The sequence below is a fragment of the Myxine glutinosa genome, chromosome 6, assembly GCF_964187855.1.
Source record: "Myxine glutinosa chromosome 6, kmMyxGlut1.1, whole genome shotgun sequence".
Classification (NCBI taxonomy): Eukaryota; Metazoa; Chordata; class Myxini; order Myxiniformes; family Myxinidae; genus Myxine; species Myxine glutinosa.
The window spans coordinates 143687922-143715418 of NC_136266.1; the positions used below are offsets into that span (position 1 = coordinate 143687922).

General features: G+C 45.4%; 1 protein-coding gene and 1 long non-coding RNA gene across 2 annotated transcripts; one reads left to right on the top strand and one right to left on the bottom strand.

The window, feature by feature from the left end:
• Window positions 1–2814: 2814 nt before the first annotated feature.
• LOC137430389 (uncharacterized) lies at window positions 2815–7481 on the bottom strand. The gene is made up of 3 exons (XR_010985047.2): window positions 7279–7481; window positions 6895–6991; window positions 2815–3272 (listed from the first exon to the last, which is right to left on the bottom strand). It is a non-coding gene; the product is annotated as an uncharacterized LOC137430389 (long non-coding RNA).
• A 24-nt stretch (window positions 7482–7505) lies between these two features.
• LOC137430388 (kelch repeat and BTB domain-containing protein 11) lies at window positions 7506–25920 on the top strand. Its single transcript, XM_068121229.2, has 5 exons — window positions 7506–7554; window positions 18553–19123; window positions 19852–20211; window positions 20521–20607; window positions 24282–25920. The coding sequence occupies exons 2-5, from the start codon at window positions 18587–18589 to the stop codon at window positions 25005–25007; spliced, it is 1710 nt and encodes a 569-aa protein (XP_067977330.2). The 5' UTR covers window positions 7506–7554; window positions 18553–18586; the 3' UTR covers window positions 25008–25920.
• Window positions 25921–27497: the final 1577 nt, after the last annotated feature.

A 27497-nucleotide genomic window follows, 5' to 3' on the forward strand; every position in this document is an offset into this window, starting at 1 on the left:
CCTGTTCCTCTTCACAACATCAATCACAGGCTCTATTCCCATCATCTTTCGCAATTCATCATTTGTCTTCCTCTCTCTCAACGATACTCCACACATCCGTCGAACCATTCGCATTTCCACCCTTTCCAACCTTCGTTGCTGCTCTACGTTCATTACCCATGTCTCGCTCCCATAAATCATAACACTTCTCACACATGCAGCATACACCTTTCCCTTCAGCTTCAACGACACTCCCCTCCTCATCAGCACGCCACTCAATTCCCGAAAGGGGGCAATACCACCTATTCGAGCCAGGGGTGTACTTACTTTTTCCACATGCGAAATTTGCATTTATGTTTATTTAAATTATACAATGGACTACAAAATGTAAATGTTTCATGATATTTGTTACGTTATATCACCTTTATCTATCAATATTGTTGAAATGAAGATCAAATAGCTGTATGTTGAAATATGTTGAAAAAGTCAAAACTTACTTTTTCACGTGACTGTATATTGTGATTTATACAGGTATTTTTTTTCCTGGGCCGTAGTAAGAAGTTGTGCTGTGGCTGTCCAATGAGGGGACTTCCTGGGTGAAACGTTTAGGTCTATAAGCTGTGCTAGAGAAGTCGCACTGCCAATAGGAATGATAGGTCGAAAGACGATGATGGTCGAGGCTGTCGCTCGGCCTACTGTGACATGAAATGTAATTCTGAATCTCCTACAAGGTCTAAGTTTTCACTTTTTATATCGTTATGCATTCAGGCTGGATTGAGGAGCCGCTCCAACATCTCAAAAAGAAATACAAAAATTGAATCGATGAATTTCTTCCCAAAAAAAGAGGGTCGGAGGCAATGAGGATGTAGGGGATGAATGACCAGGAAGAAGAGAGAGAAGAGATAAGGAAACACGGCAACCTGTAGATAGATGGGGAGAGGTAGGGGAGGGTTAATGAGGATAGAAAACATCGTCGGTGGGGATTGAGGACGGCCTGAGATGGTAGCGCACTGCCAAGTTGAAGGCCAAGATGGAAGAGTGGGATTGAATGGACCAAGAAAAGAAGTCCCACAAGTGGACGAGAAAGTTCATCAAACACGATACCTCAAGCAGTGTTCAAGTATTATATATATATTAGGGCCTTGCCGTTCTGGGGGTTACCTTCTTGGAAATGCTCACGAATCACAAAATCCACAAACTTGGGGGGTAATGCTGAAAATAGGGTTCGGGACTTCAGCTTTAAAATTTGTCCAAACTATACCTTAATTAACATGTTTGTGCATCGTTTTGTTATATTTATTTTCATGAATAAAAGAGTTATTAAGAACATAAAATAACGTTTATTTCCTTGAGTTATTATTCTTATTATTTTGTATGCGGCCTGTTGCTGCTGGTTGCGTCACTGCTGGGGGCATGGCCGTGCCGCCGATGCAGAGCCCCCTTTTTTCCAGCAAGCTGGTGCTCATTTTGCCGACCTCGGAAGGACGACAGGTTGAGTTAACCCACCTGGTGTTATGTAATGACACGATAGGGGCTCAAACTCGAGACCCTCAGATGTTAAGCCAACCACCTTAAGCGTAAAGCCAACACCGGGCTCATTTTGTTGTACGTAGAACACAAAATAATTTTTTTTAGTTTTTTTTAGTTATTAAGATCATGAAACTTACCTTTATTAATAATAATGATGATGTGATCACGACGTTGATGATGGCGACGATAAAGACGAGTTGATGGAGATTATTGCGGTGCATACCCATAATGGCCGCCTCCTCTTCGCCTCAGAAAACTTTGCCATGCCCTCTTATGCTATATAATCGATATATTGAATGCTTCTCGGAAGTATTATGATGGTGATTTGTTTTATATAGTCTTAAAGTATATAATTCCATTTGAGTAAAGGCTTACAGAGATTTTAAGACATATAAATGCATTAATTCCAGGTTTTACCGCCATTTTACCCAGTGTCAATTACATCGCCCGATCTAACACTTTACATTAGTTTCTCGTGCCTGGTGTTTGTGTCCTTTATAACGTCCTTAAAAACAGCAAGTTTCCTATTTGGAATGATTTTTTAATTTTGTTTGACTGCCAGGCAGAGTAAAAGTTATTACTCACTCCTCTCTGCACACGTGTGATCGGGACGAATTCTGAGCCAATTTACCGATAAATGGCAAACCTGTCTTCCTATTCATGTTCTGATTCGTGTTCAAAATATAACATTTGATTTAAATAAGCTGTTCCTTGATCATAAACGGATAAGACGGATGGATGGATAGACAGACAGACATGACCAATTGCTCAACTCCGGTTTTCGTGTCGCGTATGCGGGTTAACAATGTAGGAACAAAGGAGTGGAGGTGAGTAGTCAGCCTGGATTTTGGGAGTTGGGGGTTGTTGAAAAATGCTTCTTTAAAAAAAGAAAAAAGAAAAAAAAATGATGACCAGCAGGGGCTTTGTAATTTAACCAAGACTGAAAACCTTCTCTTTCCTTATGATGTACCATACTGTTATATGTTTTTGGTATTTGTATGTGATGATTAAACACAAGGTTTCATTGTCCAAGTCCAAGCATTTCAAGCCCGAGCCTTCTCCCTCCAACAGATCTCCCGATGTCCCTGCTCTCAAATGTTGTACTTGTGTGCTTCCCTGGCTCTCCCCATCTTGTCTCCCGCTCCCTTTATCTTATGTTTTATGTGTCCGTTTGTCTTTTTGTGATTAATGTTAGCTCTTACACGAGCCTCGATCTTGTATACAAAAAAAAAAAAAAGGTGTATGCGACACCGTTATTAAGCTTCGTGGATATGGAAAAGAGAAAGAGAAATAAACTGCAGAATACAAGAAAATTGATTAAGATTTATATCAAGTTGAGTCATGTAAGTTATATCGACCCTCCTTCCCCATTACATCATGCAGAGTTGGAGTGGAGCGGCAGGGTCGCCAGGGTGGGCTGAGGGTGAAAAATGGAGGCCACCAACATGTCTGTGACGAGAGAGCAACAGGCCTTGTATTCCTGCTTCCTTTTGTGAGATGTCAATGATGTTAACAGAGTTGGATTCCACAGCATCTAGGAGAGACAGGTGCGAAGTGGCGGCACGACCCCAATCAGAGAAGGTAGTACTCCCATTGAGCCATGGACAAAGGCCTTGTGGCCTTGTAGGTTGTGCATAAGGTCAGACTTGGCGAGGAACCGTGTTACATGAAGAGGATCCTGTGTTACGCCAGACTAACTCCACATTTGAAGAGGCTCGCAAGATGGAGCAACAAACCAAGCTCTTATGTCATCTGTAACGAGGCTGCACAGCATCAAAGGTCAAATATTGGCAATTAACCAAAAACACATTTAAATAGCACTTTTAGAACAGGATTGGTTTTATATTACAAAGTTAGGCAGCGGATAGGTTATACTAACTAGTAACAAAAGGCGACAGTGGAGAAACACCCAACAGCAACACACTACTTTGTTCAGCAACAGGAGGGAGAGAGCTGAGAAAGAATATTTGGTAACAAAAGATGGAATAAACAAGATTTCCATCAAACATCACAAAGAGGAAAATGTTAAAAATTCAATTATTCCTAAGAATTCGGTGCTTGTCACATTGAAGTCATTGTTACAGATTTAATGTGCCAGAGGATAAACAGTGGACAAAGAGTTTCAATGTGTCCTAAGTACGCCAAAACAAACTGGACACGAGCAAAGAATTCACCCAGAATTGCCAAGGGGGTAGCCTGGTGTTGGCTCAACGGTTAGGGTGCTGGCTTGGGATCCGATGATCCTGGGTTTGAATCCCGGTCAATCGTTCAATTAACGCCAGGGTAGTTGACTCAGCCTGTCATCCTTCCGAATTGATTACCAGCTCACTGGTAATTGGGGCACTGCATCAGCGGTACAAATGCGCTTCCAGAAAAATGATGCAAACCCCTAGCCACAGGCTGCATACGAAACAACAACCGAGGAGTTAATTCCCCCAGAATTACCGAGGGGTTAAACCCCACAGAATTACCGAGGGGTTAATTCCCCCAGAATTACCGAGGGGTTAAACCCCACAGAATTACCGATGGGTTATTCCCCAGAATAATGGAGGGTTAATTCCCCACAGAATTACTGATGGGTTAATTCCCCCAGAATTGCAGATGCGTTAATTCCCCCAGAGTTAGGGACGGCTTAATCCCCCCAGCCCCAGACATTTCAGACGGTTTAATCCCCAATAATTTCAGACCGTTTAATCCGCCAGAATTATGAACGGGTTAATTCCCCCAGAATTATGAACGGGTTAATTCACCCAGAATTATGAACGGGTTAATTCCCCCAGAATTATGAACGGGTTAATTCCCCCAGAATTATGAACGGGTTAATTCCTCCAGAATTATCATCGGGTTAATTCCCTCAAAATTATCAAGGGGTTAAACCCCACATAACAAGCGTTATGCCTCGGTCCCCCGTCGGGGAAGTGATGTGAGTTGACAAAGTGGAAGACGCAGAAAACATGCTATGATATGATATTTTGCTCACAAGGTTCAGACATACATGGTGGCGGCCATCTTGGATTTTGACGTGGCGACCCAATTTCCAATAGCGTTCTTCCTTATGCATAGATACACCCACACACCAGATTAGAAGTTGGTACTTCGCTTGTTTTTCAAGATATTCCGCTCACAAGGTTCAGACATACATGGCGGCGGCCAACTTGGATTTTGACGTGGCGACCCAATTTTCAATAACGTTCTTCCTTATGCCTAGATACACCCACACACCAGATTAGAAGTTGGTACTTCGCTTATTTTTCGAGATATTTTGCTCACAAGGTTCAGACATATATATGCTGGCGGCCATCTTGGATTTTGACGTGGCGACCCAATTTTCAATAGCGTTCTTCCTTATGCCGAGATACACCCACTCACCAAATTAGAAGTTGGTACTTCGCTTATTTTTCAAGATATTCATCTCACAAGGTTGACATACATGGAGGCGGCCATCTTGGATTTTGACGTGGCGACCCAATTTTCAATAGCGGTCTTCCTGATGCCTAGATACACCCACACACCAGATTAGAAGTTGGTACTTCGCTTATTTTTCAAGATATTCAGCTCACAAGGTTCAGACATACATGGCATCAGACAGACATGGCATCAGACATACATGGCGGCGGCCATCTTGGATTTTGACGTGGGTTGCACCCACACACCAAATTCGAATGCGGTCCTTCGCTTACGCATGCACGCACACACACACGCACGCCCACACGCACGGACGGACACACAGACGGAGGGGAAAACCATAATCCCCCTTTCGCTCCGCTGTGCGACGGGGGACAAATACCGATGGGTTAATTTCCGCAGAGTTAGGGACGGATTAATCCCACCAGCCCCAGAATTGGAGACGGTTTAATCCCTCAGAATTACCACGGGTTAATCCCCCAGAATTACCACGGGTTAATCCTCCAGAATTATGAGCAGGTTAATTACCCCAGAATTATGGACGGGTTAATTCCCCCAGAATTATCAAGGGGTTAAACCCCACATAATTCCCGACCGGATAAACCCCACAAATTATGATCGGGTTAATTCCCTCAGAATTATCAAGGGGTTAAACCGCACAGAATTACCGAATGGGTTAATCCCCCCAGAACTGCAGATGGCGTGATTTCCCCAGAGTTAGGGAGGGAATTAATCCCCCCAGCCCCAGAATTGCAGACGGTTTAATCCCCCAGAATTACTACGGGTCAATTCTCCCAGAATTATGAATGGGTTAATTCCCCCAGAATTATGATCGGGTTAATTCCCTCAGAATTATGAAGGGGTTAAACCCCACATAATTCCCGACCGGTTATTCCCCCAGAATAATGGAAGTGTTTATTCCCCCAGAATTACCAAGGGGTTAAACCACACAGAATTACCGAATGGATTAATCCCCCAAAATTGCAGATGGTTTAATTTCCCCAGAGTTAGAATCATGGACGGGTTAATTCCCCCAGAATTATCAAGGGGTTAAACCCCACGTAATTCCCAACCAGTTAAACCCCACAGAATTATGATCGGGTTAATTCCCTCAGAATTAAGGATGGGTTAATTCCCCCAGAATTATCAAGGGGTTAAACCCCACATAATTCCCGACCAGTTAAACCCCACAGAATTATGAGCGGGTTAATTCCCCCAGAATTATGGACGGGTTAATTCCCCCAGAATTATCAAGGGGTTAAACCCCACACAATTCCCGACCAGTTAAACCCCACAGAATTATGAGCGGGTTAATTCCCCCAGAATTATGGACGGGTTAATTCCCCCAGAATTATCAAGGGGTTAAACCCCACATAATTCCCGACCGGATAAACCCCACAGAATTATGATCGGGTTAATTCCCTCAGAATTATCAAGGGGTTAAACCGCACATAATTATCGAATGGGTTAAGCCCCCCAGAATTGCAGATGGCTTAATTTCCCCAGAGTTAGGGAGGGAATTAATCCCCCCAGCGCCAGAATTACTACGGGTTAATTTCCCCAAGAAATATGAATGGGTTAATTCCCCCAGAATTATGAATGGGTTAATTCCCCCAGAATTATGGACGGATTAATTACCCCAAAATTATGATCGGGTTAATTCCCTCAGAATTATCAAGGGGTTAAACCCCACGTAATTCCCGACCAGTTAAACCCCACAGAATTATGAGCGGGTTAATTCCCCCAGAATTATGGACGGGTTAATTCCCCCAGAATTATCAAGGGGTTAAACCCCACACAATTCCCGACCAGTTAAACCCCACAGAATTATGAGCGGGTTAATTCTCCCCAGAAATACAGACGAGTTAGTTTGTCCAGAATTGCTGATGGGTTCATGCCCCCTGAATTGCGGATGTGTTAGTTAATGATTTATCATTTGTTCAGGGTTTCGGGGATAACGTGTATTCGCTTAATACACACCTTTGGATCTTTAACATCCACCATTAATCAGTGTGGGCAGACTGGACCTCCGGCTTCACGTCCATCCGAGGAGTCCATGACAGTTCATGCTCGTCATCTAAGTGGATTCACATCGTCAGTTCATATAAAAACATCATCTTGTTCCACTTGCCTTCCTCTCCTCTTTGCAGTCTCCAATATGACTTTACCAAATCCCAGAGGAATGCGTTTGATGTCCAAACAAAATGTTACTTTCCCGCCACTTTCCGTTTGAAACTTTCTCGCGGTGTTTGGTCCGGATACCTGCACGGAAATTAAATAAAAATCGCATACACCTCTTTTCCTCAAACGATACTGCAGTATTCACCTCAACACAAAGAGTGATAACTAATGTAAAGAGGTTACCTCAAGGTTATAATTACTCAATCCCGTTTTTACTCCAGAAAAGAACCAGTAACGGCTCGAAAACACAACCAGGTAATTCGAGCGCAAATATCGGGGAAAGGAGAGCGGAAAATGAAGAAGGAATTTTGTGAAAGAAGGAAGAGATCAAGGAGGGAAAGAGACAAAAGGAAATGGGGGCACGGTGGGGAGGAGAGACGGGGAATAATGGGCGGGGCTAGCTCACCGTCACCAGGTTGAGCGTCGGTGTGAGGCGCGCACGTTCGACGCGGTTACCAGGTGAGTGAGACAGCGAATCGACGATAAAGGAAGGAAGTATTATCCGGGATCACAAAGTGATTCAATGAGTGTACACGAGGCGTCCATTGGTGCTCGGGGAGGGGTTCAGACAATGAGCCGACGGTGACGTGGGACGTGAGGAAACGGACCTGGCATTTTGACGCATACATTCGGTACACGGACGTACGGATATGAACATAAAGTCGTCTACCGTGTACGGTCCGGACGTGGAATTCGTACCTATTGATACGTTCGAGCGAGGTGTGCGATGTACAGGAAGTGGTTTGCGGGGTTAAATGGGGCAGAACGAGCGATGTGAAAAGGTGTGAATGGGGTAAACAGAGAAAGCGAAATGGACAGAGCGGGTGAGATGGGCGACGAAATGAGTGCAATAACAAGGGAGCGAGTGTGGGTGGACTTGGAGGAAGTGGGACGTACAGAGAATGAGATAACAAGGAATGAATACGATGGACAGAGAAAAAATGAATTGGATACAGGGAATGAATGATGGAAATGGACTTGGAATGATCAGTGAGACAGACAGAGATGAGTGAGTGGGATGGATAGAGAGTAAGATGAGGAGTGAGTGGGATGGATAGAGAGTAAGATGAGTGAGTGGGATGGATAGAGAGTAAGATGAGTGAGTGGGATGGATACAGAGTAAGATGAGGAGTGAGTGGGATGGATACAGAGAGTAAGATGAGGAGTGAGTGGGATGGATACAGAGTAAGATGAGGAGTGAGTGGGATGGATACAGAGAGTAAGATGAGGAGTGAGTGGGATGGATACAGAATAAGATGAGGAGTGAGTGGGATGGATACAGAGTAAGATGAGGAGTGAGTGGGATGGATACAGAGAGTAAGATGAGGAGTGAGTGGGATGGATACAGAGTAAGATGAGGAGTGAGTGGGATGGATACAGAGAGTAAGATGAGGAGTGAGTGGGATGGATACAGAGTAAGATGAGGAGTGAGTGGGATGGATACAGAGTAAGATGAGGAGTGAGTGGGATGGATACAGAGTAAGATGAGGGGTGAGTGGGATGGATACAGAGAGTAAGATGAGGAGTGAGTGGGATGGATACAGAGTAAGATGAGGAGTGAGTGGGATGGATACAGAGTAAGATGAGGAGTGAGTGGGATGGATACAGAGTAAGATGAGGAGTGAGTGGGATGGATACAGGGAGTAAGATGAAGAGTGAGTTGGATGGATACAGAGTAAGATGAGGAGTGAGTGGGATGGATACATAGAGTAAGATGAGGAGTGAGTGGGATGGATACAGAGAGTAAGATGAGGAGTGAGTGGGATGGATACAGAGAGTAAGATGAGGAGTGAGTGGGATGGATACAGAGTAAGATGAGGGGTGAGTGGGATGGATACAGAGTAAGATGAGGAGTGAGTGGGATGGATACAGAGTAAGATGAGGAGTGAGTGGGATGGATACAGCATAAGATGAGGAGTGAGTGGGATGGATCCAGAGTAAGATGAGGGGTGAGTGGGATGGATCCAGAGTCAGATGAGGAGTGAGTGGGATGGATACAGAGTAAGATGAGGGGTGAGTGGGATGGATACAGAGTGAGATGAGGAGTGAGTGGGATGGATCCAGAGTAAGATGAGGGGTGAGTGGGATGGATACAGAGTAAGATGAGGAGTGAGTGGTATGGGTCCAGAGTAAGATGAGGGGTGAGTGGGATGGATACAGAGTAAGATGAGGAGTGAGTGGGATGGATCCAGAGTAAGATGAGGGGTGAGTGGGATGGATACAGAGTAAGATGAGGAGTGAGTGGGATGGATCCAGAGTAAGATGAGGGGTGAGTGGGATGGATACAGAGTAAGATGAGGAGTGAGTGGGATGGATCCAGAGTAAGATGAGGGGTGAGTGGGATGGATCCAGATTAAGAAGAGGAGTGAGTGGGATGGATACAGAGTAAGATGAGGGGTGAGTGGGATGGATACAGAGTAAGATGAGGAGTGAGTGGGATGTATACAGAGAGTAAGATGAGGAGTGAGTGGGATAGGCAGAGAGTAAGATGAAGAGTGAGTGGGATGGATAGAACGTAACATTAAGAGTGAGTGGGATGGCTAAAGAGTAATATGAGTGAGTGGGATGGATAGAGAGTAACATGAGGAGTGAGTGGGATGGATAGAGTAAGATGAGGAGTGGGATGGATGCAGAGTAATATGAGTGAGTGGGATGGATCGAGAGTAACATGAGTGAGTGGGATGGATAGAGAGTAAGATGAGGAGTGAGTGGGATGGATACAGAGTAAGATGAGGAGTGAGTGGGATGGATAGAGTAAGATGAGGAGTGGGATGGATGCAGAGTAAGATGAGTGAGTGGGATGGATAGAGAGTAAGATGAGGAGTGAGTTGGATGGACAGAGAGTCAGATGATGAGTGAGTGGGATGGATAAAGAGTAAGATGAAGTGAGTGGGATGGATACAGAGAAGGATGAGGAGTGAGTGGGATGGATAGAGAGTAAGATGAGGAGTGAGTGGGATGGATACAGAGTAAGATGAAGAGTGAGTGGGATGGATATAGAGTAAGATGAAGAGTGAGTGAGTGGGATGGATACAGAGCAAGATGAAGAGTGAGTCGAATGGATAGAGAGTAAGATGAGGAGTGAGTGAGTGGGATGGATATTGCGTAAGATGAGGAGTGAGTGGGATGGATACAGAGAGTAAGATGAGGAGTGAGTGGGATGGATACAGAGTAAGATGAGGAGTGAGTTGGATGGATACAGAGTAAGATGAGGAGTGAGTGGGATGGATACAGAGTAAGATGAGGGGTGAGTGGGATGGATACAGAGAGTAAGATGAGGAGTGAGTGGGATGGATACAGAGTAAGATGAGGAGTGAGTGGGATGGATACAGAGTAAGATGAGGGGTGAGTGGGATGGATACAGAGTAAGATGAGGAGTGAGTGGGATGGATACAGAGTAAGATGAGGAGTGAGTTGGATGGATACAGAGTAAGATGAGGAGTGAGTTGGATGGATACAGAGTAAGATGAGGGGTGAGTGGGATGGATACAGAGAGTAAGATGAGGAGTGAGTGGGATGGACACAGAGTAAGATGAGGGGTGAGTGGGATGGATACAGAGAGTAAGATGAGGAGTGAGTGGGATGGATACAGAGTAAGATGAGGAGTGAGTTGGATGGATACAGAGTAAGATGAGGAGTGAGTGGGATGGATACAGAGAGTAAGATGAGGAGTGAGTTGGATGGATACAGAGTAAGATGAGGGGTGAGTGGGATGGATACAGAGTAAGATGAGGAGTGAGTGGGATGGATACAGAGTAAGATGAGGAGTGAGTGGGATGGATACATAGAGTAAGATGAGGAGTGAGTGGGATGGATACAGAGAGTAAGATGAAGAGTGAGTTGGATGGATACAGAGTAAGATGAGGAGTGAGTGGGATGGATACATAGAGTAAGATGAGGAGTGAGTGGGATGGATACAGAGAGTAAGATGAGGAGTGAGTGGGATGGATACAGAGAGTAAGATGAGGAGTGAGTGGGATGGATACAGAGTAAGATGAGGGGTGAGTGGGATGGATACAGAGTAAGATGAGGAGTGAGTGGGATGGATACAGAGAGTAAGATGAGGAGTGAGTGGGATGGATACAGAGTAAGATGAGGAGTGAGTGGGATGGATACAGAGAGTAAGATGAGGAGTGAGTGGGATGGATACAGAGTAAGATGAGGAGTGAGTGGGATGGATACAGAGTAAGATGAGGAGTGAGTGGGATGGATACAGAGAGTAAGATGAGGAGTGAGTGGGATGGATACAGAGTAAGATGAGGAGTGAGTGGGATGGATACAGAGAGTAAGATGAGGAGTGAGTGGGATGGATACAGAGTAAGATGAGGAGTGAGTGGGATGGATACAGAGTAAGATGAGGAGTGAGTGGGATGGATACAGAGTAAGATGAGGGGTGAGTGGGATGGATACAGAGAGTAAGATGAGGAGTGAGTGGGATGGATACAGAGTAAGATGAGGAGTGAGTGGGATGGATACAGAGTAAGATGAGGAGTGAGTGGGATGGATACAGAGTAAGATGAGGAGTGAGTGGGATGGATACAGAGAGTAAGATGAGGAGTGAGTTGGATGGATACAGAGTAAGATGAGGAGTGAGTGGGATGGATACAGAGTAAGATGAGGGGTGAGTGGGATGGATACAGAGTAAGATGAGGGGTGAGTGGGATGGATACAGAGTAAGATGAGGGGTGAGTGGGATGGATACAGAGTGAGATGAGGAGTGAGTGGGATGGATCCAGAGTAAGATGAGGAGTGAGTGGGATGGATACAGAGTGAGATGAGGAGTGAGTGGGATGGATACAGAGTAAGATGAGGAGTGAGTGGGATGGATACAGAGAGTAAGATGAGGAGTGAGTTGGATGGATACAGAGAGTAAGATGAGTGAGTGGGATGGATACAGAGTAAGATGAGGAGTGAGTGGGATGGATAGAGTAAGATGAGGAGTGGGATGGATGCAGAGTAAGATGAGGATTGAGTGGGATGGATAGAGAGTAAGATGAGTGAGTGGGATGGACTCGGGACAAATACGATGGACAGAGAATGAGATGGCAAGGAGTGTGTTCAATGAACAGGGATAATGTGATGGGCACAGTGAATGCAATGGACAACAAATGGAAGTGAGAAGGCCTGGGCGTTGGTGAGATGACAATGAGTGAGAGATGGAAAAGATTGACATAAGTGTGTGATGGCCTGGGAGTTAGTGCGATGATAGCCTGGGAGGTCGTGAAATGATGGCCTGGGAGTTAGTGAGCTGGCCTGGGAGTTAGTGAGATGATAACCTGGGAGGTCGTGAGATGATAACCTGGGAGGTCGTGAGATGATAGCCTGGGAGGTCGTGAGATGGGCTGGGAGTTAGTGAGATTGCCTGAAAGTGGGATGACAACGAGTGAGAGATGGAAAACGATAAGATAAGGAGTAACCGCGATGGACTGGGAGTACGTGACATGGACTGGGAGTACGTGACATGGACTGGGAGTACGTGACATGGACTGGGAGTACGTGACATGGACTGGGAGTGCATGAGATGACCTGGGAGTGGGATGACAAGGAGTGTGTGGGATGGAACGGGAGTGAGTGAGATGGCCTGGAAGTTAGTGAGATGGCAAGAAGTGAGAGATGGAAAAGATTGACATGAGGAGTGAGTGCAATGGACTGGGATTGCATGAGATGACAAGGAGAGAATGTGATGGACCGGGAGTGAGCGAGATGGCCTGGGAGTTAGTGAGATGGCCTGGGTGTGAGATGACAAGGAGTGAGAGAGATGGACTGTGGGATGGCCTGGGAGTGTGTGAGATGGCCTGGGAGTGGGATGAACCAGGAGTGAGTGAGATGGCCTGGGAGTTGGTGAGATGGCCTGGGAGTTGGTGAGATGGCCTGGGAGTTAGTGAGATGGCTTGGGTGTGAGATGACAAGGAGTGAGAGAGATGGACTGGGAGTGTGTGAGATGGCCTGGGAGTGGGATGAACCAGGAGTGAGTGAGATGGCCTGGGAGTGGGATGAACCAGGAGTGAGTGAGATGGCCTGGGAGTTATTGAGATGGCCTGGGAGTTCTGTGAAGACTACTTTGAGCCACCATCGTTCGTATTTGATCAACAGGCTCCCTGGGAAACAAGCCTCGGAAATTGCTGAAACATGACGCCATACCGACACTTACCAGGCGAGCGTAACCTGTTCATTTGAAGCCATGCCCAAGCCAGGCCCATGTGAGCCAAATTCAGAGCTAGTCCTCAAGTACGTATCTATATAAAGACGCAGTGAATCAATGTAGCAATTTTCGGCAAACAGGACGACTAATTGGTCCGTCAGCAAAGCATCAGGTAGGCTCTGCTCGTATTCCAGTAATATAGATAATTACTTGAGGACTAACTCTGAGCTTGGGTTACATGGGCCTGGCTTGGGCGTGGCTTCAAATCAACATGCAAGTCTCTAGACCTGGCTTGGGCGTGGCTTCAAATCAATATACAACTCTCTGGACCTGGCTAGGGCATGGCTTCAAATCAACATGTAACTCGGCCTGGCTTGGGCGTGGCATCAAATCAACATATTACTCTCTGGGCCTGGCTTGGGCGTGGCTTCAAATCAACATATTACTCTCTGGGCCTGGCTTGGGCGTGGCTTCAAGTCAACATGTAACTCTGGGCCTGGCTTGGGCGTGGCTTCAAATCAACATGTAACTCTGGGCCTGGCTTGGGCGTGGCTTCAAATCAACATGTAACTCTGGGCCTGGCTTGGGCGTGGCTTCAAATCAATATGTAACTCTCTGGGCCTGGCTTGGGCGTGGCTTCAAATCAACATGTAACTCTGGGCCTGGCTTGGGCGTGGCTTCAAATCAACATGTAACTCTGGGCCTGGCTTGGGCGTGGCTTCAAATCAACATGTAACTCTGGGCCTGGCTTGGGCGTGGCTTCAAATGAACATGTAACTCTGGGCCTGGCTTTGGCGTGGCTTCAAATCAACATGTAACTCTGGGCCTGGCTTGGGCGTGGCTTCAAATCAACATGTAACTCTGGGCGTGGCTTCAAATCAACATGTAACTCTGGGCCTGGCTTGGGCATGGCTTCAAATCAACATGTAACTCTGGGCCTGGCTTGGGCATGGCTTCAAATCAACATGTAACTCTGGGCCTGGCTTGGGCATGGCTTCAAATCAACATGTAACTCTGGGCCTGGCTTGGGCGTGGCTTCAAATCAACATGTAACTCTGGGCCTGGCTTGGGCGTGGCTTCAAATCAACATGTAACTCTGGGCCTGGCTTGGGCGTGGCTTCAAATCAACATGTAACTCTGGGCCTGGCTTGGGCGTGGCTTCAAATCAACATGTAACTCTGGGCCTGGCTTGGGCGTGGCTTCAAATCAACATGTAACTCTGGGCCTGGCTTGGGCGTGGCTTCAAATCAACATGTAACTCTGGGCCTGGCTTGGGCGTGGCTTCAAATCAACATGTAACTCTGGGCCTGGCTTGGGCGTGGCTTCAAATCAACATGTAACTCTGGGCCTGGCTTGGGCGTGGCTTCAAATCAACATGTAACTCTGGGCCTGGCTTGGGCATGGCTTCAAATCAACATGTAACTCTGGGCCTGGCTTGGGCGTGGCTTCAAATCAACATGTAACTCTGGGCCTGGCTTGGGCGTGGCTTCAAATCAACATGTAACTCTGGGCCTGGCTTGGGCATGGCTTCAAATCAACATGTAACTCTGGGCCTGGCTTGGGCGTGGCTTCAAATCAACATGTAACTCTGGGCCTGGCTTGGGTTCAAATCAACATGTAACTCTGGGCCTGGCTTGGGCGTGGCTTCAAATCAACATGTAACTCTGGGCCTGGCTTGGGCGTGGCTTCAAATCAACATGTAACTCTGGGCCTGGCTTGGGCATGGCTTCAAATCAACATGTAACTCTGGGCCTGGCTTGGGTGTGGCTTCAAATCAACATGTAACTCTGGGCCTGGCTTGGGCGTGGCTTCAAATCAACATGTAACTCTGGGCCTGGTTTGGGCGTGGCTTCAAATCAACATGTAACTCTGGGCCTGGCTTGGGCGTGGCTTCAAATCAACATGTAACTCTGGGCCTGGCTTGGGCGTGGCTTCAAATCAACATGTAACTCTGGGCCTGGCTTGGGCGTGGCTTCAAATCAACATGTAACTCTGGGCCTGGCTTGGGTGTGGCTTCAAATCAACATGTAACTCTGGGCCTGGCTTGGGCGTGGCTTCAAATCAACATTTAATTCTCCCCAGCAAGTGGCATCTTGTTTCAGAAATTTCTGGGGCTTGTTTCCCAAGTAGTGTGTGAGCCCGTTGATCAACCCAAATAGCTCCAAGTCGTCTTCACAAACAACACGATATTTTGAATGAACATACATGTGTTGATGTTAAATTTGGTTGTTCCAAGGTTTTTCAACCACAAAGCACACGATCGTCGACGATCTTTTGGCGGGACATGGATGCAAAAAAATGACTTCTTCCATGAAGACGTGGATGCAAAATGGACAAATTCCTCGACGATTCGAAGTCAAAATCTTGGCACATCGGCATCTTGAATGCTAGAATAATTTGTTATGAAACGCAGACGTGGGCGTCCGTTAATGAGTTGTGCCCCCGTGACGTCACGCGAATAGACGGATGTCGCTCATTTGCATAATGGAAGTGAAAAGTCAAATTTTTTTAAAAACCATTATCCGGATTATTTTTCTCCCCCCCCAAAAATATTTCATTTCAATTGAATTATACTGTAAGATGGTGGAAGAAGAAATGCGTGCAAGGGGGTTAACAAGGGCAGATGCAGAAAATGGAGAAGATTGTCATGGGGCCCGCAAGGCTAACCCCCGCTCTGGCAGGGAAAATGGCCTTAAAATGCATGTTGTTGTTGTTGTTGTTGTAGAACACAAATCACCTTATTGGCACTTTCAAAAACCCTTTCGTGTAGCGGTACCTGGACAAAATATTACAGGATTTTACATCATTTTGACCAATGAAATTTGCCGCTCGTTGACCCCGCCCATGTCCTTTTTTCTCAAGACTGCATGGGTAAGGTGTTATATGAACTCTCTAATTTGTTATTGCTTTACTTGTGTTTTGGAAACACTTTAAAGTTTGTTTTGTTTTTTGAGAAAAACCTTTAAACCTTTAAAGTCAAAACCTTTAAACCTTAAACTTTTAAAGTTTTAAACTTTTAAACCTTTAAAGCTGACAAGCTCACAGTGGTAAGCGATGTCGTATGATGCGATTGAGTCAAAGTGCAGCAGGAAAGGTTTTGATTGGCATCTATCACGTTTCTGGTGTCTTCTGTTAAACGGCATCATTTTTATTCTTCAACATTATTGTTTAGACATCTTCTGCAGCCGGTCACGCATATAGAACTTGCACAATAACATCTTTCACTTTTCATGGCAGGGACACAACATTGTGAGTATCTAAAGACTTCCGTTTATACGCGCGTGTGTGTCATCAATTCACGTTATACAATGTCAGGTGGAATTGGGTATTATTTGGCTTTAATCATGTTATCCATTTGTGTCAAGCTTACAGTCAAACATAAAGTATCGATAGTTTTTTTTTTGTATACAACATCGAGGCTCGTGTAAGAGCTAACATTAATGACAAAAAAATTAACGGACACATAATACCAAATAAAGGGAGCGGGAGACAAGATGGGAAGAGAGGGAGAAACACACAAGTACAACATTTGAGAGCAGGGACATTGGGAGATCTGTGGGAGGTAGAGGGCTTGGGGGGAGGAGGCGTGGGAAGGGGGAAGGGGGGTGGGGGTGGGAGAGGTAAAAAAAACACATGGACACTGCTAGAACTTCCAGAAAAGAGGTCGGTATTACAGAAAAGTGGATCTGGGGTGAATTAACAGGTGTAGAAAAGATCAAGGTTTTGGATGGGGGAAGATAAGAGATGGTGGTGAACAGCTGTTTTAAAGACCTGGAGGGAGGAGTGGGATTGAAGGGAGTGGGGGAGTTTGTTCCAGAGGCGGGAGAAAAGAGGAATTATAGTTTATATGAGTTTATATGTATAAAAAGACTTTATCTATCTATAATTCCAGTAATCTCTGTGTGTATGTTTGTATGTTTGTATGTTTGTATGTTTGTATGTCTGTGACCGCTGTTTCTCGACAACCACGGGTCCGATATACTTTAAACTTGCCAGGTATATTGCTGGGGACCCGAGGATGTGCCTTTTCAAGGTTTCATATTAATCGGACAAGTAGTTACCGAGCTATGTCCAAAAAACGATTCAACCAATCAGAGAGCAGCGAGCTATCACGTGTGCCGAACGTGGCGAACAGACTCTGCCTCGGACGGCACATTTGAGAGCGTATTCATTTATTTCACGTTGGAAAACTATGTTGCCGTTAAACTATGTTTTAAAACTAATTAAAACTAATTTGCGATTCATTCGCTTTCCTGCGCGTTTGTGCACGCGATGGCGATTTCTTTACCAAACTCCGCAAGCCGTTCGCTTTGGACCAAACCATTTCATGTAAATAGAGGGAGGGGGGATTGTCACCGTACTCGCAAGCCGTTCGCTTTGGACCAAACCATTTCATGTAAATAGAGGGGGGGGGATTGTCACCGTACTCGCAAGCCGTTCGCTTTGGACCAAACCATTTCATGTAAATAGAGGGGGGGGGATATAATTTTAGATATAGATATAGTACGGGCATGCCCTAGTCTATCTATAATTCCAGCAATCTCTGTGTGTGTGTGTGTGTGTGTGTGTGTGTGTGTGTGTGTGTGTGTGTGTGTGTGTGTGTGTGTGTCTGTGTGTCTGTGTGTCTGTGTGTGTGTTTGTTTGTTTGTCTGTGACCGCTGTTTCTCGACAACCACGGGTCCGATATACTTTAAACTTGCCAGGTATATTGCTGGGGACCCGAGGATGTGCCTTTTCAAGGTTTCATATTAATCGGACAAGTAGTTACCGAGCTATGTCCAAAAAACGATTCAACCAATCAGAGAGCAGCGAGCTATCACGTGTGCCGAACGTGCCGAACAGACTCTGCCTCGGACGGCACATTTGAGAGCGTATTCATTTATTTCACGTTGGCAAACTATGTTGGCGTTAAACTATGTTTTAAAACTAATTAAAACTAATTTGCCATTCTTTCGCTTTCCTGCGCCTTTGTGCACGCTATGGCGATTTCTTTACCAAACTCCGCAAGCCGTTCGCTTTGGACCAAACCATTTCATATAAATAGAGGGGGGGGGATTGTCACCGTACTCGCAAGCCGTTCGCTTTGGACCAAACCATTTCATGTAAATAGAGGGGGGGGGGGATTGTCACCGTACTCGCAAGCCGTTCGCTTTGGACCAAACCATTTCATGTAAATAGAGGGGGGGGATATAATTTTAGATATATATATAGTACGGGCATGCCCTAGTATGTATAATTGGATATGTTTGGTAATTTAGGCATTATGATCGAAGTTGACTGACTCGCAATCTCTCGGCTTCTCTTGCCCCACCAAGTGCCGGAAAAACGAGGAGGAACGGCGAAAGAGAGATGCAGGAGGAGAAGGTGTCGGAGATGTATGAGGGAAGAAAAGGAATAGATGAGGGAGTGCAGAACAGAGGCGAAGCATCAGGATCAGAAGAGAGTGAAGGAAACAAACCAGGCATCATCAATGGAGGGAAGGGCAAAGCAAGTGCAGTTGGAAAAAGCAACAATGATGTAGAGGAGGATGAATGGTGGCAACTTGGTGATCCTGACTTGCTGATTGAGGTGGAAGGTCGGAGACTTCGGGCTCATAAAGCTTCGCTTATAGCCCAGAGTGACTATTTCCGAGCCCGTAGTTCCAGGCAGGTTCTGTCCCTCCGCGGCCTTTCCCTGGTCGCTGTTCGGTCTCTCCTCCGCTTTCTGCACACGGGTCACATGCAGTGCACCAGCCAAGAACTCCCTGCTGTTCTTGCTGCCGCGAGGGCTCTGCAGGCACCTATCGCGGCCCAAGCAGCTGTAGATGCTGTTAAAAAAACAGTGGAGTTGGGGCAATGTGGAGAGGTGTTGGCTTTGGCCAAGCGCCTGGCACTCCCAGACCTCAAGGTGGGTGGATCACTCTCACCATCCTATTTTTGGAATGCCATTTCCACTTTCAAGGCATGACGAGTGAGGACTTCCCAAGAGCTCAAAGGCCGATTCAAAGTGTATACTTAATCCGTGTTCAAGGATCGTAATAATTGTATAATTTTCAATATCAGCACCGTAGGTTCGTTAGCAAACATAAATACATAGAGCATCCCCTGAATATGATTGCGTATTATTAAGCAGCCAAATATAGCTTAACCCCACCCTCACTCCATACGTGACCCTTTCTCAACGTTGTTCTTATCTTCAAACCTTCTTTCCCTTCTCTACCCACTCCCTCCACTCTTCTTCCCCCCTTTCCCACTCTTACCTTCTTCCACTTCTGTGATTGAGAGTCTGCACCTTTATCCAGCTTGTTCACCCCATGTCCTCCTCGCCTCCCCTTTGCTGTTGTTCTACCCCATGTTCTTTCTTCCAACAAGACTCCCTCTACTTTGTCCCTCTACCCTGCTGTTGGTGCCCCCCACCTTTCGACTGTTCTTTTTGTTCTGGCATGTCCTGGTCTGTTCTAGCTCCTCCAGGAACCGAGACTCCGCATAAATAAATATTCTCTCAAATGATGATCTAGTCCTGAACGTCTTTGTAGGTGGAAATGAAGAACAATATACACTATTGTTAAATCTTGTGCTGCAGGCTGGTATCTAATTGTGCTTTGATCCATTTTGTGATGCTCTGTGCATCCCCAGGATGCTGTGTACCGCGTTCTGAGCGTGAACTACTTGGAGGCTCTGCTAGGTTCCGGGGCGTTCTCACGCCTCTCAGTCGGTGAGCGGGACCTTGTGCTGGGAATGCGCTCACGAGGGCGCCTCTTGCTGGCATGCGCGACACTTCCGGCGGTGTCACGGGAAACCGATACTTGGCGCACAAGCAGCCAATCGTCAAGTAGGGCAGCAAGCCCCGGAGTCCCCTTTCCTTCTTCATTGACATCTGTGTCTGTGGTTGCTGAGGAGACAGAGGAGGAATTGCGGGGCTCTTTGCACTATTACTGCTCAGAATCTGACCAATGGCGTCACCTGGCGGTGCTGCCCAAAGGGGCCACCACAAAGGTTTGATATTTGATGGTAGTATCACTCTACTACTAGAAGGCATTGATTTCTGTAAGGGGTGGTGGATGTGAGCTAAAGCGAGGGGGAAAAAAATGAGAAAAGAGGATGAGGGAGTGTAGAAGCAGTGGGGGGACAAAGGAAAGGAGGAATGGAGGGAACATGTAGAATCAATTATGGGGGTCGGGAGGGGTCTCTTACCTTTCCGCACTATTTTTTAATGAGTGCTATTCCCCAATTTACTGAGCAATGTTGTACAGTATTGCCATACATCAAATGCAAACCCTCCCCTGTCTACCCTGAACCCCCTAGGGCTGCGCCATCTGCGTCCTTTTCAACTACGTGTTTGTGTGCGGGGGTATGCTGGGGTATGGATGCGCAGTACGCCTTTCAAATCAGGTGTGATCGACCGTGCGACGACGTGTCTTTGTCAACCACAAAACTGCAAACACCAGGACGTTTGTGATGACAACTTGTGATTCACAATCCTGTTTATACAACAACACAGATTTATTTAGACCTCAAAAGATCATTTACTGCATAATTGTACCTCATATAATGAACGCACACCAATAGGAAGCTGCACATCTGGACAGGTCACCAGAGGTGCTGTTTCTGATGTGTATCTTTGGAACCTTTTATGTGTGTACAAAGTCTCAGCTCATGAAAACACAACATGATGGATGATAGAAAGGTGGCGTGCTAACTCTGGGTTGGTGGAGAAACAACTGGGAAAAAACAAGCAGGTAGATATGAGGTGTGCAGTAAGCCTGGATTTTAAAAGTTCAACCATCAGGGGGTTCCTGGAAGAATGAATGCCTCTTGGAGGGATGAAAGAGGAGGCAGATGTTCTATGATGGGAGAAGAACAGGCCATATATGCCTCTGTATCTTTATGAGATGTCAATAATGTTGATCCCTTTGGATTCGACAGCATCCAGAAAAGAGATGTGAAGTGAGAATACCAGGCCAGAGGGGAAAGCAGTACTCAACTGAGCAACATAGAAATGCCTCTTGTGGACTACATGTGGTCAATGCAAGGGAGGTTGTGGCCGATGGTGAGATCAATAGGTTCAAGGGACCGAATATCTTCCAGTGGCCAATCAAGGAAGTAAGGCAGTGGATTCATTAGATGATCCTTCAAGAAAGACTAGTGACGAATGTGAGATTCGCCTGCATTGAATGATACACTGAGTCTGAAAGTGACTGGTAGGATGGCCTAGATGTAGAGGTATGAGCACTCACATTTTCGCTGCCTAGTCTGGTTTTGAATCTTGGCTCAACTATAAACTGTTATCCGGGCATTTCGCAGACCGTGTGCGAGATCCCACGGATAGAACTGCTTGTCCCATCTGCTAGCATTAGTTGCTGGACGTAAAGGTCCCACAGTGTCCTTCGCAAAGAGTAGGTGAGTTATCGCCGGCACCTGGCTGAAATTGCATACCAGCCCATAGAGGAATTATTGTCACCTACAGTCTCACATCAAGCTTGGCCAGCCGGTTCGTGAAAGACTTGGGACAAAAACGTAGTAGTAGTAGTAGTTCTTGTTCTAGTTCTAGTGGCAGACAGTCTGCCTCCACCTCATTCCAGTTCTGCTGAGAGGGATGTAGTCCATTTCATGCCAGTCCATTGATGGGACCGGGGTAAGACACGGCATAATAATTTGAAATAGTCTGCAAAGACAAGAAGACGGTCGCCTACTAAGTGTACTTCTGCACATATTTGCAACAAAGACAAGAGTTTTGTTAACCTGCCACTTTCTTGTATATTCTCAAAATCTTTCATGCATCATCTGCCCACCCCTCCTTTTGCATATGTACTATGTAGATGGCCCCTGTGGATGCTAAAGTTGCTCCAGTATATTTTGCAAGAATTGACCATCAGGTTGGTACCTGGGCCAAATGCTGTCACTCGGTTGAACATACACTATCCTCATTCCAATATGACCTTTCCTAGTTGTACAATGTCAAGATCTTCAATGGTGTTATGTATGCCCCAGTATTGATGAGGCTTCAAAAACAAGTTATATCAACAGAGAACAAGGCTTCAGGAAAGAGTTTGGTGAAGACCAGTTTGACTGTTAAATATATTTCCCAACAACTACAAGAGAAAAATAAATAAACAGCTTTTCAGGTGCTTTGACTTGGTTGATAATCATAAAATTATAACGTCATTCGAGTACAAGATCATTGATTGTCAAGTGTCGCATGCAGCAACTAAAGCAAATGTTTGAGTCTAACAAGGAAATAACTTTGGTGGATCACCACCAGCAGGCTATTAACAAAATATACCTTTGGGGTGTTAGGTGTGGAAAACGTTTGAGAATATTTATAAACGTGCTTCAGTAACTGCGAGGGGAAAAATAATGTTGTTAATAACTTCAACAGCACCTCTTCGAAGCAAATGTTACACAAGAGAAACAATTGACTCAATTTCGGGGTTCTTCACTAAAACTAAATAAAGACTGTTTAAACTAGAACGGCACTTGATAGAGCGCATACCTCCACTAGGATGTATGTGTTCACTGATGGACCGGATCTGGATCTGGACCTCAACCAAAATCGAATCGGCTTGTTCTTGTCACCTACTCAACCCATTCACCAAGTTTTGGTCGAATCCATTGACAACCTTTTGAGATATCATGCTATATATAGTTTTAAGCCCCATCTCTCAATGGTGAAGAATCAATTTTAAAGGATATCTCAAAAGGTTGTGGACGGATTCGGACGAAACTTGGTGGACACGTTGGGTGTGTGACATGGACGAATTGAATAGATTTTGGTGAAGATTCTTATCCGGATACTAGAATTTCTAAAGTGATTCTTCACTGAGAGATAGGGCCATAAACGATATCCAGCACACTACTGCATTTCAAAACGTTTTGGATGAATTATGACAAAATTAGGTGGACAAGTTGGATAGGTGGATCGGACTTTGATAAAGAAGCAAAAGTTCAATTAAACGAACAAATAAATGCAACAGGATTTGAAGCAGTTAGAAATAAAAAATATATAGGTGAGTTATCGCCGGCACCTGGCTGAAACAAGAGAAATGAACAAGGCCAGAAATCGATGAACTGACCAGAGGCGTCCGATGAACGAGGCCAGAAATCGATGAACGAGGCCAGAAATCGATGAACGAGGCATCCGATGAACGAGGCCAGAAATCGATGAACGAGGCCAGAAATCGATGAACGAGGCCAGAAGTCCGATGAACGAGGCCAGAAGTCCGATGAACGAGGCCAGAAATCGATGAACGAGGCCAGAAGTCCGATGAACGAGGCCAGAAATTGATGAACGAGGCCAGAAATCGATGAACGAGGCCAGAAATCGATGAACGAGGCGTCCGAGGCCAGAAATCGATGAACGAGGCGTCCGATGAACGAGGCCAGAAATCGATGAATGAGGCCAGAAATCGATGAACGAGGCGTCCAATGAACGAGGCCAGAAATAAAAATATGGAAGTCTTTAACAATCGGCCGTTTCCCAAAATTTGGGTTGGTGCTCCTTATGGTTAAACCTCTTATGTATAACCCTTTTATGGTTAAACAGCCAAAATCAAGACTCTCTATTCACCTTCACTCTTTCATTCCTCTTTTCTCCCACCTCTGGAACAAACTCCCTCACTCTATTCAATCCCACTCCTCCCTCCAGGTCTTTAAAACAGCTGTTCACCACCATCTCTTGTCTTGTGTTCACCACCATCCAAAACCTTGATCTTTTCTACTCCTGTTAATTCATCCAAGATCCACTTTTTTGAAATTCCGACTTCTTTCCTGGAAATCTTAGCAGTGTCCATGCGTTTTATACCTCTCCCACCTCCCCCCAAGCCCTCTCCCTCCCACATTTCTCTCGATGTCCCTGTTCTCAAATGTTGTACTTGTGTGCTTCCCCCTCTCTCCCCATCTTGTCTGCCGCTCCCCTTATTATATGTTTTATGTGTCTGTTTGTCTTTTTGTGATTAATGTTAGCTCTTACACGAGCCTCGATGTTGTATACAAAAAAAGAAAAAAATCTACTTGTCAATTCACAATGGAAATATGTGCCCGTACTCACCCACATACAACCTTTGCAGGTGTTCTGCTACAATCCGGCAACCGCCACGTGGTGCCAATTGCGTCCGATGAACGAGGCCAGGTCGCTGCATAAGCTCGTGGCCTTGGACGGCTGTCTCTATGCCATCGGCGGTGAGTGTCTGCACAGCACAGAGCGCTACGATCCACGGACCAATCGCTGGTCCTTCGTGGACTCCCTTCCGCGGGACTCTTTCGCCGCAGCGCACGAGGCCGTGGCGAGTCGCGACGGATACATTTACATCACCGGAGGATCTTTGTTTCACCGGATGCTGCGTTTTGCTCCCAGGAGACGTGGCTGGGAAGAGTGTCCAAGGAGCGGCGGAAAACTTTCCGGTCGCTCTACCACCTTAGTGGCCATGGGTCCGTACCTGTATCGCTTTGATGTGAACAGAGAGCTAAGTTTCACGAGTATTCAACGGTATCATACAGTTGCTCGTCTCTGGGACACCGGTGTCGTGCTTTCACCGGCGGTCCAAAATATGGTGGCAGGTGCACCGTTTCGATGTACAGAGCTTGCAGGTGCAATTTGGTTCCTCAGCCGAGCAGTGACTTTGCAATTGCGGCCCATGCTTGGCCTAGACAGCAACAGTTGTTGTGCAGGTAGTGGTAAAGAAGGGTTTGAAGCAAGAGCAGTCAGGTCGTTTGAGGGATCCTGTGGTTTACTCATACCGTTTGCTCTCACATTGCCAGCATGTGAGGACATGGAGGAAGAGAGGAATGGATGATAGAAGGTCCGTCCAATAGATCAAATCACCAAATCGCATGGTCAGTTCAAAACGCTTCGTCTCTAGGATACCCGCTTTCTTTCGCCTAAAAGTTTCAGAACAAATGTTGAATCTGCCAATAACAAACCTAAAGTTTGAATTGTGACTGGATATACGTGATGTTCTAAGCATGTGTCAAAATTGTCATTTCAAAATAAAAATTCGTTCAATTCAAAATCAATTTTCAAATTCAAAATTCAAATCAAAATTCAATTTCAGAATCAAAAATTCAGGCAAATGAAAAAGCAGCTCAAGTACAGATAGAATGCAGTAAATTATCCTGATAGTCCTGGTTGCTTATTGCATGACTGATGAAGCGGACAGGTGGGCACGGATCATTACCAAGTATTCATAACCAATAGCGTTAATCACGAATAAATGGATGTCTTGCACAAACACAATGGCCTACGATATGCTACATAGTAACTGCCACCACATCCAACAAGAGGTTCATTGCATTTATAGGAAAACAGAATTTTGAACAAACATCGAATCCAAAAACGACAGTTTACCCTTTCCATCCACTTCATGCCAAAAAACGTTTGTCAGCAAAATAAAATCGCAATTGTACAAACGATTATCTCTTAGCAAGGCCTTAAAAGCAATGGGATTGGTCGATTAAAGTGCATCATACTGCAGAAGGTAAGTTGACATCATGAAATATTAGAATGGCAACGTCGACATTGCTATCCTTCCCTCAAATTCTCAAGCACGTCTTGCCAAAAGCTTGCAATATTTTTATCGCTATAATCATTTTGGCAACAATAACTTGGATGCGGTTTATTAATTATGCATTCCTAGAAATTGAAGGGGTCGGTGCAATGTATTGCTAATCTCACTTAAACATACACACATACAGTGCCTTCATCAAGTATTCACACCCCTTGACTTTTTTCACATTTTGTTGTGTTGCAGGTTGAATTGAAAATGGGTTAAATTGAGGTTTTTTGTTTTTTACTGATCCACGCATAATACCCCATATAACGTCGAAGTGGAATTTATATTTTTGAAATTTCTACAAAATATTTAAAAATGAAATACAGAAATATCTAATTTACATAAGTGTTCAACTCCTCTTGGGTATGTCTATCAGCTTTGCACGTTTGAATTTGGGGAGTTTCTCCCATTCTTCCTTGCAGATTTGCTCAAGCTCTGTCATGTTGAATGGGGAGCGTCGGTGAACAGAAATCTTCAAGTCTTTCCACAAATTCTCAATGGGATTCAAGTCTGGGCTTTGGTTGGGCTACTCAAGGACTTTCATGAGGTCATTGTCCTGTGGAAGGTAAATCTTTGCTGCAGTCTAAGGTCTTTTGTACTCTGAAGCAGGTTCTCCTTAAGGATTTGCCTGTACTTGGTTCCAATCGTTGTTCCCTTTATCCTTACAAGTCTCCCAGTCCCTGCCGCTGAAAAACATCCCCATAGCATGATGCTGCCATTGCTCGGGTTCTGCCAGATGTAGAACTTTGCATTCAAGCCAAAGAGTTCAATTTTCGTCTCATCAGACCACAGAATATTTTGCCTCATGCTCTCATTCTTTCACATGCCTTTTTCTCAGGAGTGGCTTCCATCTGGCTGCTCTCCCATAAAGCTCAGATTTGTCAATTGCTGCAAGAGTGTTGTCCTTCCAGCAGGTTCTTTAAAAAAGGGCAAAAACCTCCCGTCTAACTAAACCCACACACTATGTCTGACCAATGGAGGAAAGGACGACAGTGAGCAGGTTGGAAACGTTTAACAGTTCAAAAGAAAGTACATTTATTTAAGGAGCAAACCAAGGTTTATTCAAACAGCAATGGCAGTTATTTACGATAACAATTAAGAGCATGTATTTATGATGGATGGACAAATCACAATGAAAAGGCACAATTAAAAGATATACAGGAAAAAGCAGACTAGGAGCCCACTTGTACATTCGTACCTATCTAGAGACGAACAACATTTGACAGGTGTCATCAATAATCCAGGAGAGTAGGTTCAGAAAGAGAAATTGATTAGAGGTGCAGCTCCTCGCCATGTCGCCTTCTCATTGGCCAGAGTGTCGGAGTCATTTGTATTTAGTCAATTGTATTTGAACTAGTCAGGAATTTGTGGCTGAGATCGTGACTCGGTGAAAGGGTGATGGTTTTGGATGTGGAATTATAAAAGGGGTGGTGTAAATTGGGGGTTTTGTGGTGAAAGGACGAGGGGACGGTTTCGAGATGGAGGAACGAACTGATAGATTCAGGTGAAGTTCCTCCCCCCTCCTCCTCCTCAAAGCTGCCTCCTCCCCACTTCGTCTCCCTTCTATCTCATACCTCCACCTCCCCCAACCTTCTACTTTCCTCCGCCCCCCCCCCCCCCCCTCAAACAACCCCTCACTGTGCCTCATCCCTTCACCATCAAACCTTTCGTCCTCCTCATCCTTCCCTTTCTTGTAACTCTTCTGTAATCTCTGACACACTATCAACTGCTCTC